The sequence below is a fragment of the Misgurnus anguillicaudatus genome, chromosome 9 (genome assembly GCF_027580225.2).
Source record: "Misgurnus anguillicaudatus chromosome 9, ASM2758022v2, whole genome shotgun sequence".
Lineage (NCBI taxonomy): Eukaryota > Metazoa > Chordata > Actinopteri > Cypriniformes > Cobitidae > Misgurnus > Misgurnus anguillicaudatus.
This window is the reverse complement of record NC_073345.2, coordinates 2,808,222-2,822,030: the sequence shown is the minus strand read 5'-3', so window position 1 is coordinate 2,822,030 and position 13,809 is coordinate 2,808,222. Positions and strand designations below refer to the sequence as shown.

At 36.7% G+C, this 13,809-nt stretch overlaps 1 protein-coding gene across 7 annotated transcripts in view; it reads right to left on the bottom strand.

The window, feature by feature from the left end:
- The window catches only part of LOC129438458 (rap guanine nucleotide exchange factor 6), a 95,423-nt gene extending 82,964 nt beyond the window's left edge, over positions 1-12,459 (bottom strand). For 4 of the 7 annotated variants that reach the window (XM_073871030.1, XM_073871027.1, XM_073871028.1 and 1 more), the window contains exon 1: positions 11,981-12,458. In XM_073871030.1, coding sequence (XP_073727131.1) covers positions 11,981-12,049 — 69 coding nt within the window. In that variant the 5' untranslated portion in view covers positions 12,050-12,458. Of the gene's footprint in view, positions 1-11,980 lie in introns of all 7 variants that reach the window. The other 3 variants (XM_073871026.1, XM_073871033.1, XM_073871032.1) reach the window with 2 other exon arrangements.
- Positions 12,460-13,809: the final 1,350 nt, after the last annotated feature.

Here is a 13,809-nt window from a genome sequence, read left to right as displayed (position 1 = left end):
GAGGCCTATTGTAGAACCATTGTTTCGTGATAAAAAATTTTTTATCCATTAACAAAAAAGACGCAAAAGTTGCTGTTCTAAACTTTATTTATAATAATAATAATAATACTAATTCATTACATTTACGCTTTTCTGCAGCACTCAAAGTGCTTTACATATGAAAGGGGGATTCTACTCAACCACCACCAAAGGTCATCATGATGAACTGGGAAAATGAAAAATTTTGGTCCTTAAATTAGTTTCATGTTCTTTTTATGCAAAATGTAACAGATGTTGAGAAAGATGATGGTCGTAACAGCACGACATAGAGCACAACGTGAGAGTGAAACCTGACTCAATGGATCCTATATATACACAAGTCAACATTTGAAATTCATCAAAGTTGCCCTAAGATAAAAATAGGTATTGTTCAAAAGTTAAGGACAACTTATATGAAAGGTTTTGATCCAATACAAATGTTTTATTATATTTATCTAACACAGTTTAAATGTTCCTTCATACAAGACACATAATGTACATAAAAATGAACATATATATATATATATATATATATATATATATATAGGTACACTTAGTAGTTTCTGTAAAGATGTATGTACGTGTCACCCATAATTTATGTATTTCACAACTGTAAGTATCCTATAAGTAAGGGCACTTGGTAGTGTCATCTTAAAACTGTGTCTACCATATGTTATGGTTTATTTACATTTAGACTGATGACCAGGACCACAGTGTATAATGAAAAATACTGTAAACCACAGTCGAAACAGTTATTAACTAAAAATGCACTTAGAGACTATATTCTTAACAAAATAAATAATTTTATTGACATGGTTCTATTAAAGTGCAGCCTACATTAAACATCAGATAAACATGCAGCTCTACTGCCACCCTGTGACACAAACACACACACACACGCAAACAGATGTGTGCGTCCACTGTCAAACCACTACACAACACTTGATGAACTCCATCACATGAACAGAGAAGACATTATGTCCTTCACAACAAAACATCTATTCAGAGACGTAAAAACAGGACAAACAGTGTTGAAGAATCTGTTTATGTTCATACAGATCTGAACAAACTAACCCAAAGTATTAAATAAACCTTCTTCACATCATTTCTACTACATTGTACAGGCTATTCATAAGAGATGTGTGCTTACGATAATCAGACATGATTTTCATCTAAATGATGAATTAAGGAACAAATCCACAGCCCTGCTTTATAAGAGGAGACCAAAACATCAAACACATACAAGTGTTTCAGTCTAACAGCTGTAAACATACAAATACTCCAGTTAAAGCACTGCTTGAGCATTACGTCAATGGTTTACAACAGCTTACGAAAGAACAACTGCATGCCAGTTTCATTCATATGCTGTCAGCATTCATGAGGTGATTTGCATCGACTATTTATGGTTAAAAATGGGCGTGAATAGGGCACACTTGCAGGTTATCTGTAATTTATAAAGGGAACAATGCTTACAGGTGTGCGTACGTACGGGCTTATAAGTCTGAAGTTTTTTGGCTTTTGTGCGCATGTACACTTTTAGGAAGGATCCTACACACAGTTTTATAATTGAGACCCTACAACAGAAATTGTTTTTAAAAACGCTAACCAGATTTAGTTGTGGGCCAACATCAGTGAACTGGTGTGGGAAAACCTCAGCAATGCGGTGTGATGATGGAAAATGTAAATCACACAAATGTCTGTCTGCATGCTTTGACTTGTTTCACTGTGCTTGAGGGTCCGGTACGGTCTTATGAACTATAAAACTGATCAGATGACAAAACTGTCTCAACATTCAAAAGTTAAAGAAAAAGTTTAACCTAAAATTAAAATACTTTCCCTCTCCAATTAAACAAGAAAGAAGAATTTAGAACTTTTAGGAAACATAATGCACTTTTGAAATATGACAAAATAAAAATTAAACATTAAAGTATTATAGTATTGGTACACAGAACTGGCTACACTGTATAAAATGATGTCAAATCAACATATGAAGAGTTTGGTTACAAAAACTTAAATGTAACTTAAATTTTTCTGAAATCTTGTTTTTTTTTATTGTGCATTCCAATATATCAATCAAACTGCAGTTGGTTTCATTACTAAAAATAAAATACAGCTAAGTAGCACAATAATTAAGCAATATCGCTCGAGTAGGAGTGTGATATAGCTCTATATCATCACGGCTGTGATTAGGCCAGAGGCACGAGGCCGTAGGCCGAGTGCCGGAGGCAATCACAGCCGTGATGATATAGAGCTATATCACACGACTCCGAGAGCGATATTGCTTTTATACAACAGTTTGACGGCACACGTTTGAAAAACGAAAACTAGAAAACAACAACGGAGTTATTTTAAAAGCCTCTTTGTTTGAGAACTACTTCTTCCGCCACGGATTTGAGGGCGGCCAGAACGACAGGTAAAACTTTCGGCTGCTTTGAATCTCATAACAACTCAATGGACGGAAAAGCCGTTTCTTTATATTACCGTTTCTTGGTCACAAAGTGTAGTTTTAAGATTAGTTCAGTCGAGAATGTATCTGTATTATATTTAAATCTGCAGTCGATTAGTAAAGATAGCGCCTGTTTGAACGTTTGCTTAGTGAGATTCGGTACAAATGAGAACCAAAGCATGAGCGGACATCAGTGTTCACTCGCCCCAGTGACCACCGCCCTCTCTGGGCTACATCTCTGAAAGGGATTCCCTGGCTCTCATGTTGGCCTTGTTTGTTTATGATGATCGTCAAAATGAGATCAAATCAGCAGTATTTGGTGTCATGATCAAACTAGTACTTGTTTTTTAATTCATATTTAGTGTCTTTTGTGTTGTTATTGTTTTGGCGCGAGGTAAAAGTTAATAAAACTATACTTGTGTAACGTTACTATTGCTTTCTCATTTATTCTTAACGCGATACGAGCACTCGATTATTATTATTAAACTTTGTTCTTGTCAGTACTATACAAAACTGTTTTTTATAAGTGTCAGAGAGATGTTTTTGCATGCTGCTTATAAATATACCAGTGGTGATATCTCATAACATGTTTTAATAGTCACGTCACGATAAAGTAAATTATCAATGTCCACATTTAAAAGCTGCGGGGCTTACCTGCAGTTCCACGGTGTTTTCGCGTTCTGATAAAAGATATGGCAGACTCTATTGACGTCATTCAATCTTACTACCTCGACGTGACAGTCCCATATTCATTCCTAACCCTATCACATGCTGCTGCAGCAACAACCACACTTAAATATCACAACAACGCACAATACGCTTTGAATAATCTATTCATGAGAACATCATGAAAGCAAGATGACAAATTGATATGCATGACAAATTCTGCAAAGGCCTAAATATTCGCAAAGAAAAACATGACAACAGCACCAGCCTTAAAATACAGTAGGTGCGTTGTGTATGACGAGTCCAAAGATAAATCACACACATCTATGTTCATAACACAGCTCATTAGACAGCTCTAGATAGCCTAGATGTCATTAACGTGAATAAAAACTTAACAGGCCTTTTAAAAAAGCACAGTCTTACATTATGATGAAGTTGACTTCATTTAATTAAAATAGAAATAATTTAGTTTACTAATGTGTAGCGTCGGTTCCTTCACTTGGAAAAGTCCTTTACATCTGGCATGTGATGGTGGGATAAAAGCGCTGTTTCTGCGTTTGCGTCATCATGTTTGAGGCAGGGTGCCAGGTTCACAGACTCAGCTAGACAGACATGTCCGCCTCAAAAACTGCCATGTCAGGTCTGGCTAAAATCGACACAATTTACTCAAACATTAACAAATGATATTTGGCACAAAATGACACAACTCTGTGCTACGGTTCAATAGTAATCATAGAAACTAGACATGGCTTTCTTAAATCTACAGTAAGTCACCATCAAGCAATCACACAGGGCACCCTAACAACCCCAACTGCAACCTCCCAGATTAATAGTGGGGTTTACACATAACTACAGAAATAAAGCGACTGTTGCATTATGCTTGGTTAAAATTATTTCAATATTTTATTTGAGGCCCTGTAATGAAGTGTTATGTCACCTGTATTCTTCTTCTTATACATTAATGGTTTTTTTTAAGTTATTTTTTTTTGCCCATTTTTGCCTTTTATTTGAAAGTGATTAAGGAGAGAACAGGAAAGTACAGGGAGGAGAGAGGTATGGGATCGGCAAATGACCACGATATAAAGAATTATATGAGTTATAGAATTATATTAGATATAAATAATTATATGAGAGAAGCACAGTAAGGGGCTAATCACACCAAACGCGTTGATGGCAGTTGCAGGCGCCTTTTTTGAGTGACATTCTATGGGCAGTGTGCGTATGTGCAAAGTTTATGCGCGCTGAACACCTTTCGGTTTTTGCCCCCGGTCGCAGCACGCATATTTGAAGGAGCGCTGAGAGCGGAATAGCAGCTGACGTCATTCACTTCTTTCCATTGTCCAATCGAATGAGGGGAAAGGCGGGCCTTACGTTGTGGTGACAGAAGTTTACAGTTGCTTTGAAGAACCGGACTCCACTCACTCGCTCACTCTCTCCTGTGTGTTTGCTAATGTGACAGTCAACAGCAAAACAGTGCTCACGCTTCAATATTTGATTGACAAGACAGCTGACTTGGTGGTTGCCTAGCAATATAAAAAGCTGTGCCTCACTGCTCTTTTTTTATAAAAAGGCAGTGCGTCGCGCCTTGCGTTTCCAAGCGTTTAAATCGCGTTTGGTGTGATTAGCCCCTAAGGCACAATCTTTGTAAAATTGAGCTGCATTGTTCTGTTCGTTTCATTGTACTTTATCCAGCAGCATGTGAAACAGCAGACGAGCTGAGAAATGCTCACATTCCCAACATACCTCAAGATCAAAACAATGCATTCAAGCAAACTAACATTTCAGGTTTCACTCCATTCTCTTTCATGTTTTAGACACACAGTTTTTATTTAACCAACAAAGTGTATGACAATGTAGGGTAAAAGAAGCCCAAGTCTATCTATGAAACCAGTGGCTATATGGGTGATTCTCACGAAACCATTGAAACACCACGGCACTAATGATTTTAGCTTTAAAATGTGTAATATAGTAACATTAAAAAGCATCAGAATTAACACAATACTGTGTTCTACCTTGCACAATATGTGATTTCAACATAAGAATTTATAATTGTAAATTGTATCTCATTTTCTGCTGAAATTCTCATTACCGCAATGTGTCCGGCTGTGTTTGAACATGCGTTATGTTGTAATTTAATCAAATTAACACAAAAATATTAAGAAAAAAAATAATGGATGTTTTGCTAGACTACTTTAGATGACAGAAAAAATATTTACTGAATATTCATGTATAATAATAATGAAGAAAAATTAGGAAAATGATGTGTCCATGCCTGATGTTCTCATCCTCCGCAACACTTTTTGAGAACAGTTTAAGCACACATACAGAATTTTAATAAAGTTTGATTTTGAGTGACCAAGCACATGGACCAGTTACTTCAAGATGGCTACCAGGTAAGATAATTTTTTTACAGTTAATTTGAAATATTGTCTTGTCAGAATGCTTACACGACATTTTGATTATCATTACCGCAACAGATGCTTATTAAATGTAAATTTAATTAATAGAAGCATAATACTTTGATTTTAAATGCATGTGCAAAATCTCCAAATTATGTTCTTTCAGGTTTGTCATGTCATTTTGAAAATATGTCAGTGTTGATGTTTTCTGACTGTTGCGGTAATGAGATTTTTTAGGACTAATTTTTTAAATTACTCCAGACTTTGTTTTTCAATGTCTGGTGGGAAAAAAAAAGTAAATTTAAGCAATTTTTACATTTTCATGCTTGACATTTTTAAAACCAAGTTTTCGTGAGAATCACCCATATAAGAACTTGCTATTGTTAGATTAGTTTATCTCAATGAAAACTAAATGAAACTGTAGATCTTAATATGTCTTCATTACATTTTACTGCCTTTAAGTCTACTTTGCAACAAGGACAGTATGGTTTCTCTGAATTTTTTCCTAAAGATATTTAAGAGCAAACACATTAAGACTGATGCATTAAAACATTACGAAACTTCTTCTGTATAAATAGTGATTCACTGTTTACTATAATTTCTTAATTGCAGACAGTTACTTTTAAAACTTTACGGCATTTGTATTACTTTTAGAAAAAAATAACAATCTAAGTTACTCATTCATAGTTTACAGTATTTTTAGTTTGGATGGGTGAATAGTCCTATTTGGGATGTGACAACTTAATGCCACTGAAAACGAAACGTGTCCCAATGATTAAGTACAGATATAATAATAAAATGTACAACAACTACTAAAATACTTCAAATATGGGTGTTTGTCTAATTGCACAAATCATCTCCTCTCTAGGTGTTAGTTCTCATATGGGATTAAGGTGTAAATATGACATGTTGATGTAAATGAGACTAACCAACAGAAAATCAAATGAACTATCATTAGAAATATTCAAAAGTAAAACATAGCATTCACAGATTAATATTATAGCAAAACAGCATTTTCTTTTTTCATTTTAACATTTTAAACAGGCGTGCAATGAATTTTGGGAAAGCCTTGGCTGTAAAGGATCCATTCGTTTTATCCTTAGCAGCCCGAAGAAAGAAGGACGCATTATTAGGTCGCATTTTAAGCAGCCTTCAAATTGGGACGACTGGCCTTCAGTCGCGCTGCTGTGACATAATCGGTTTTAGAATGCAGCATTCGGAGGTCTTTTTCCATAAACGCACACCTGACCTGTCAAATGTCTTAAAATAAACACCAGAGCAATAGCTACATTTACATGGACACCTTTTGCCTCCATCGGAATGAAATCGTTCTGGGATGCGTTTCCCAAAAGCATCGTAAGCTTTCAGGAAACGCACTGCTGATTAAAAAATCCTATCATAGCGTTTACATGAACACAATTAATGTGATCGGATTGATGTGCGTGTTTATGTGGTTTCAAATCAGATTTGATCACTTGACATGTGCACATTGCACAAATATAGTTTTGCGCTGTTTCAAGATACACAACACATACAAGCCATCCTCCTAAAATCGCTGTGCGTCTATTTTAGGTCATAATTTATAGACGACTAGCACACAGAGCTTTGTGCCAAGATGATTATCAAGCAGCAACAAAAAGCGTGTTTGACTTCATGCGGTGCAACAGAGACCGTCAGTTCAAACACATGCGTTTGTGGATCAGAGGACTGACCGGACAACGCGGTCTTGTATCACTTTACAGATGATTCAAAGGAAATTAGAAAAAACTAAGAATGACAAGACAGTCACTTCTTGTGACTTCCTTCAACAAGCTCACATTCTTTGCATCATTTGTCATTAACACTCCAGTCCAGTAGGTGCACCTTTCAGTGGGTTTGCCAACCACCATTAAAAAAAGAAAAGAAGATTGCACACTATCAGTTATCAATCTGATCAAGTGTTTATATGCCCTTTTGAGCGGATTCCCAAGGGGTAAAACCACCCATCTCAATCAAATTAGATTTTTTATCAGTTTGGCTATTTTTATTCCAATTGAGGTGTTTACATGGAAAATTTTATTCGGATTGAACACTTAAACCGATTACAATTGTCCATGTTAACGCAGCTAATGAAACGTCTGTATTATCCATACATTATTTTCGAATAATTCAACGGCGCGTCGTCACTTCTTCCTTACATATTGTTGTGGCAGGGGTTTTAAGTCCTAACTAGGTCACCCTCAGGGGTCTTTTAACCAGTTCTGCAAGTAAAATCATGAAAATTCTGTAAATCAGTTAAACCGCCAGAGGTGAAAGGTATTTACCCAGGACTCTTCCGAAATAAACAGATCATGCAATCGAGGAAAAAATCTGCCACATTTTGTAACAAACATCCATTAGGAAAATAAAAATCTAATACAAAATGGATAAATTTCAATGAGCTTTTATCATAACTCGACTCTCTCGACAACCCGCAAATGAGAATGTACAATTCCAAAAAAGCTATAGAGATAAAATCAAAATTTTATTTCTATCAACAAAAGGATGTTCTGAAGATATTTTTATATTTAATACTTTAATATCCTTATCACCGTTTTACAGTGAAAGAAAGGTATTGGCTTTTAGTACACACCTATTGTCTATATTGGATTTGTCACTTTAGGTTAAATAACGTTTTAAGAGTTTAACATGAAAGCTGCAGCTCATATACATACCGTACATGTTTGTAGCTCCAAATACCCCTGTCTTCCTCAAACGCTTTGATTTTGAACAAAACTCATCGATTTAAAAGCACTGTGTCCCTGTGTCCCTAATCTGTACGTTGTGATTGGCCTGAATATTTGTGTACACTTACAATAACTACAAAACATTGTGTTTTTAAAATAATTTTATAAAAAACTGTGATTTGTGCTGCATGGTTTTTGTCCTATGAATTGGACGCACGTGACATCATTGCTGTACCTCGGGTTTACGTTCAAGCCATTTTACTTCATAAGAATTATGCTCTGACTCGACTGTATGTGGCTCATTACCTAATGGCGTCTTTGGACCAGGGCTGATATGACGGGAGGTTAATGGCTCCGTGTCGGAGTATTGGTTATGATCTTTGGACAGATAAGGCATTAACTTAACATTCTTAACAAAAAAGTTGTCAATCGTTCTTTTCATCTTCTCTCATCAACCGCGGCTACAACCACTTTGTTACGGGCCAAGGATACTCACATGTGTCTGACTGCAGCACACATTGTAAAACGTACACACACGTACATGAATATCTGGACCAAGGCCAATAAGATGGAGGGGTCCGCCCTTCACTATCTCTAATTGGTTTAGACCACAACATTGGGCCTAATGTGTGTATGTTTTTGAACCATAGGGAGACTTTTAGAGTCGCAGAGACCTTTTTCAAGATGGTCCTCACTGCAGAACACGAGATCCAGGGGTGGGGTTGGATCTAGATCAAACTCCTCCCACCTTATATACTTTGTTCTGCCAAATGAACCAGTATATCTGCGTTGTTGCAGCCCACAATTAGTTGCATCCTGGTCGCCAACGTTTGCTCTTATCAGTTTAAGTGTACGTTTGATTAATAATATAGTCGAGAATGATTCATAATTTAGTAAGTAATGATCACAGTTAGTGTAAGGAGAGGTAAGGGAGACGTTCCATCCCGACAGGGGTATATCACTGAAGGGATATATTTGAGACCCCGCATGGCTGTACATAATCCCACTTATTACACATAAAAACACAAATTTATTTGATATCTTAGCACATTTAAAAAAAACGTAAACCATGTTTAAGAAACCTGTTCCTTAATGGCTGTAAGCAAAGACGCGTTAAAACAAGTTCAAAGTCCCTACAAGATAAACATTTAATTTATTAATTTCTAAATAACTTGCCATAATAACTATGCATATTTACTGTAAACAAGGTATTAAACTGCATGTGGTAAGATTACTCGCAGTAACGTTACTCGAAATGTTTTACTCCAAAACATTATAGCAAAAAACACTTACATTTCACCTTAAAGGCATTACTTTTATTGTAGAAGTAAAGTTTGTTTTTCTGTCAAAAGAATAACTTAATTTAGTTACGACTCAATGCGGAAAAAAATGGTAACGCAACAACACGTTTATGACATGTCTTGTGGTAAAACTGCCGACCAATCAAAATGCAGTGGGAAGAGATCTCTGGATTTGGATCCAGCTCCGCCCCTGGATCTGGATCCAAGCCCACCCCCTGGATGTCGTGTTCTGCAGTGAGGCACTACTGCTTTTTTCCCCTGAACGGCACCGGTTCGACCTGAGATTTTTTAAGTCGCACCACTGAGAAACGAGGTCGCCAAATTGGTCGCACTCTAGAGCCCTGCCGTGTGTTCGTTGTAGTTCAAGAAAAGAGATTTACATTGGAAACGATAACTCACGTCTAGGGCTGGGAAACGATTAATCACGATCAATATATATGATTGTACTATATATAGATATATTGTACTGTGTATAATAATTATGTATATAAAAATTTAAGAAAAAAACTATATATTAAGTATTCACAATTATATAAAATATAAATTATATTTCAATATAAAAATCTATATGTAAATATTTCTTAAATAAATATATGCATCTGTGTGTATACACATTATACACAGTACACACATATATATGATGTAAACAAAAACTTTTATTCTGCAAACATTAGTCATGATTAATCGTTTCCCAGCCCTATTCATCACGTCATCATTTACTTTTGGATTTGTACCCTTTGCATATTGTTAACATGTACTAACACACACTTACACACCAAAGAAAATGTAAAATCATGAATTGGACTATATGTGCTCTTTAAGGTTTCGTTGTTTTTCTTTCCATAGCGCAACTCGTTTCTTTAGCACTTCGCTGAATCTAAGAACACAATCTGACTCCCATCAGGCAAAGCAGCTTCAGGGACGAGGCAGCTGGCATAATGGTATGTAAATCGAGACAGGGCAATATTTGTTTTGCTCGCTTATGTAATACTCAACACACCCATCCGGCCTCAAATTTGCTATCAAAGCAACGAGAGGTTACACAGTTGTCATTCGTCTGCTTTATTGATCGGCTGTTTGCTTTGCTAGTTCATTGTCTGTACTCAGAGATGATCATCAGAGGGAATCCATCCATATCTGCAGACACATACACACACAACTACTAAACGTTAAACATCTTCCTTATTGATAAAGTCCTTTCAATCTGTCCAAATCATCCCTTCTTAGAAACAAGAAACAATCAATCCTGGAAATGCTCAAAGCCCACAATGAATGAACCACCGCCATACATCGAAACTTCAATAAAGTTTCAACAAAAGAAACCTTTAGACTTTGCTCAGATACTCTGAACCTTGAACTTACAGTAAGCTTCCAATATCAGAACCCAAATGTAGTCTTTAGTAACAACAAAAACAGCATTGTCTACATTTCTGTGTTGAATAGTTTAGGTAGTGTTGTTAATCGGTCTCTTCAGATTTGATCCAGATGTGCATCCGACCCAACAATTTACTCATGCTTGCAGTAGAGGTCACGTCAAAACTTTCCTTCTACCAAAATCCGCCAATACCAGCAAAGAAAATGGGCGGGTTATATACAGATGCCAACATAAAATACTGCCAAGCAGACTTCCCTCCAAAATGTCAGGGAACAAATGTTGCATACAGACATACAGTTCACGTTTGAGTGTTGAAGGAAAGTTTGTGTTGACTTAAAAGGCAGAAGATTTGATCTGAACTTTCTTGACACTAAACATAAAGCTGTGTGTCATAAACAAACTAAACTAAACTGATCAACATATGATGTCGTTCATAATCTAGTGAACTGCCCCCGACCCATTTTAAACCATGCTAATAATGGCCAAAAATGTTGCCCAGATATTTGATACCCATAATGTACAACAGTCATCATAATGTCAAATGCTCATAATGTGACGTCAGGCTAATAAAACTACGACGTTGGTCACAAATCAAATGCTGCGATGTATTTAATGGCGATAACGTTACTGATGCTTACATCTGTTGCTAGCTAGGCTTTAGGACTGATATGATGCTCGCAAATACTCTGTAGGGAGCTCATTTGTTTTTTGAGAAATCACATGGCCAAAAATACTGTCTAGTCACCTCAATAGTTTTAAAGACTAAGAAGTCTGCTGGTGATAAAAGAAGCGTTAAACGTTGTGAACATCTGGCCACTTACATTAAGCTACTAACAACTCAAAACACAGATTTGATTTTAAACAGATTAACTGAAACCAGATTAAAGAAAGGCTTAAAAGTTTTCATAGCTATTATAACTCTCGTTTAATCGCGTTAAATTATGAAATTGCGACTTTGCTGAACTAGTATTTTTAGATGAAACCTTTCGTGTTATTTCCTCATTAAGTGTTTGTTTGAGTGAAATCTGTCGTCTTATTTCTTAGTGAGGTGTTTGTTTCAGTATTTTTACCTCAGCCGTTCGTCGCGATGGAGGAGTTTTCAACGCTTTCTTCAGCGATAAATCCACCGATGAATTCATATTAAACTCTCTGACTTCCAGGAATGCTATCTTTATATACTAACATAAATACATGACAAGAAATATAAACTGAGATCACACAAATGTTGTGATAAAACACTTTCTGTCTTGGAAGAGACTGGCATTGATTTGAGTTAACGTTAGCTTCAGTTAGCATATGAAGTTAAGTCCTTGTTAAAAGTCGCTTTCAGCTCAAGGAAGGTCCAGAAACAACGAAAGTGAACAAAAATTATCCTTCATTTCCAGAAAACGCTTCAATCTGTGTCTGGAAAACATCATAAAAAGCCACAGGATTGTATAATCCTCCGAGGAAAATCGTCCAGCAGTACTCCATGACTGCAGCTATGCCGCGAGCGAGCTGCCACTGAGTTTCACTGACATTCACATGACGAGCTGGACAACTACACCAGTACACGCTAAACTGATCACTGAAACCAGTCCTAAACTACACTGATCACTGAAACCAGTCCTAAACTAACTTACACTGATCACTGAAACCGGTTCACACTAAACTACACTGATCACTAAGACCAGTAGTTACACCCTGAACTAAGCTGATCACTGATACCAGTCCAGACTAAATTACACTGATCATTGAGACCGTTCCACACTAAACTACACTGATCACAGAGACTAGTACACACTAAACTAAGCTGATCACTAAGACCAGTCCACACTAAACTACATTGATCAATGAAACCGGTCCACACTAAACTATACTGATCACTGAGACTAGTACACACTAAACTAAGCTGATCACTGAGACCAGTCCACACTAAACTACATTAATCAGTGAAACCGGTCCACACTTTAGTTTAGTTTAGTCCACACTAAACTACATTGATCAATGAAACCGGTCCACACTAAACTACACTGATGGACCTAAGCTTACCACTGAGACCAGTCCACACTAAACTACATTGATCAATGAAACCGGTCCACAACTACACTGATCACTGAGACCAGTCCACACTAAACTACACTGATCAATGAAACCGGTCCACACTAAACTACACTGATCACTAAGACTAGTACACACTAAACTACATTGATCAATGAAACCGGTCCACACTAAACTACACTGATCACTAAGACTAGTACACACTAAACTAAGCGGATCACTGAGACCAGTCCACACTAAACTACATTGATTAATGAAACCGGTCCACACTAAACTACATTGATCACTGAGACGGTCCACACTAAACTACACTGATCACTGAGACGGTCCACACTAAACTACATTGATCAATGAAACCCGTCCACACTAAACTACATTGATCAATGAAACCGGTCCACACTAAACTACACTGATCACTAAGACTAGTACACACTAAACTAAGCTGATCACTGAGACCAGTCCACACTAAACTACATTGATCAATGAAACCGGTCCACACTAAACTACACTGATCACTAAGACTAGTACACACTAAACTACATTGATCAATGAAACCGGTCCACACTAAACTACACTGATCACTAAGACTAGTACACACTAAACTAAGCGGATCACTGAGACCAGTCCACACTAAACTACATTGATCAATGAAACCGGTCCACACTAAACTACATTGATCACTGAGACGGTCCACACTAAACTACATTGATCATTAAAACCCGTCCATACTAAACTACATTGATCAATGAAACCGGTCCACACTAAACTACACTGATAACTAAGACTAGTACACACTAAACTAAGCTGATCACTGAGACCAGTCCACACTAAACTACATTGATCAATGAAACCGGTCCAC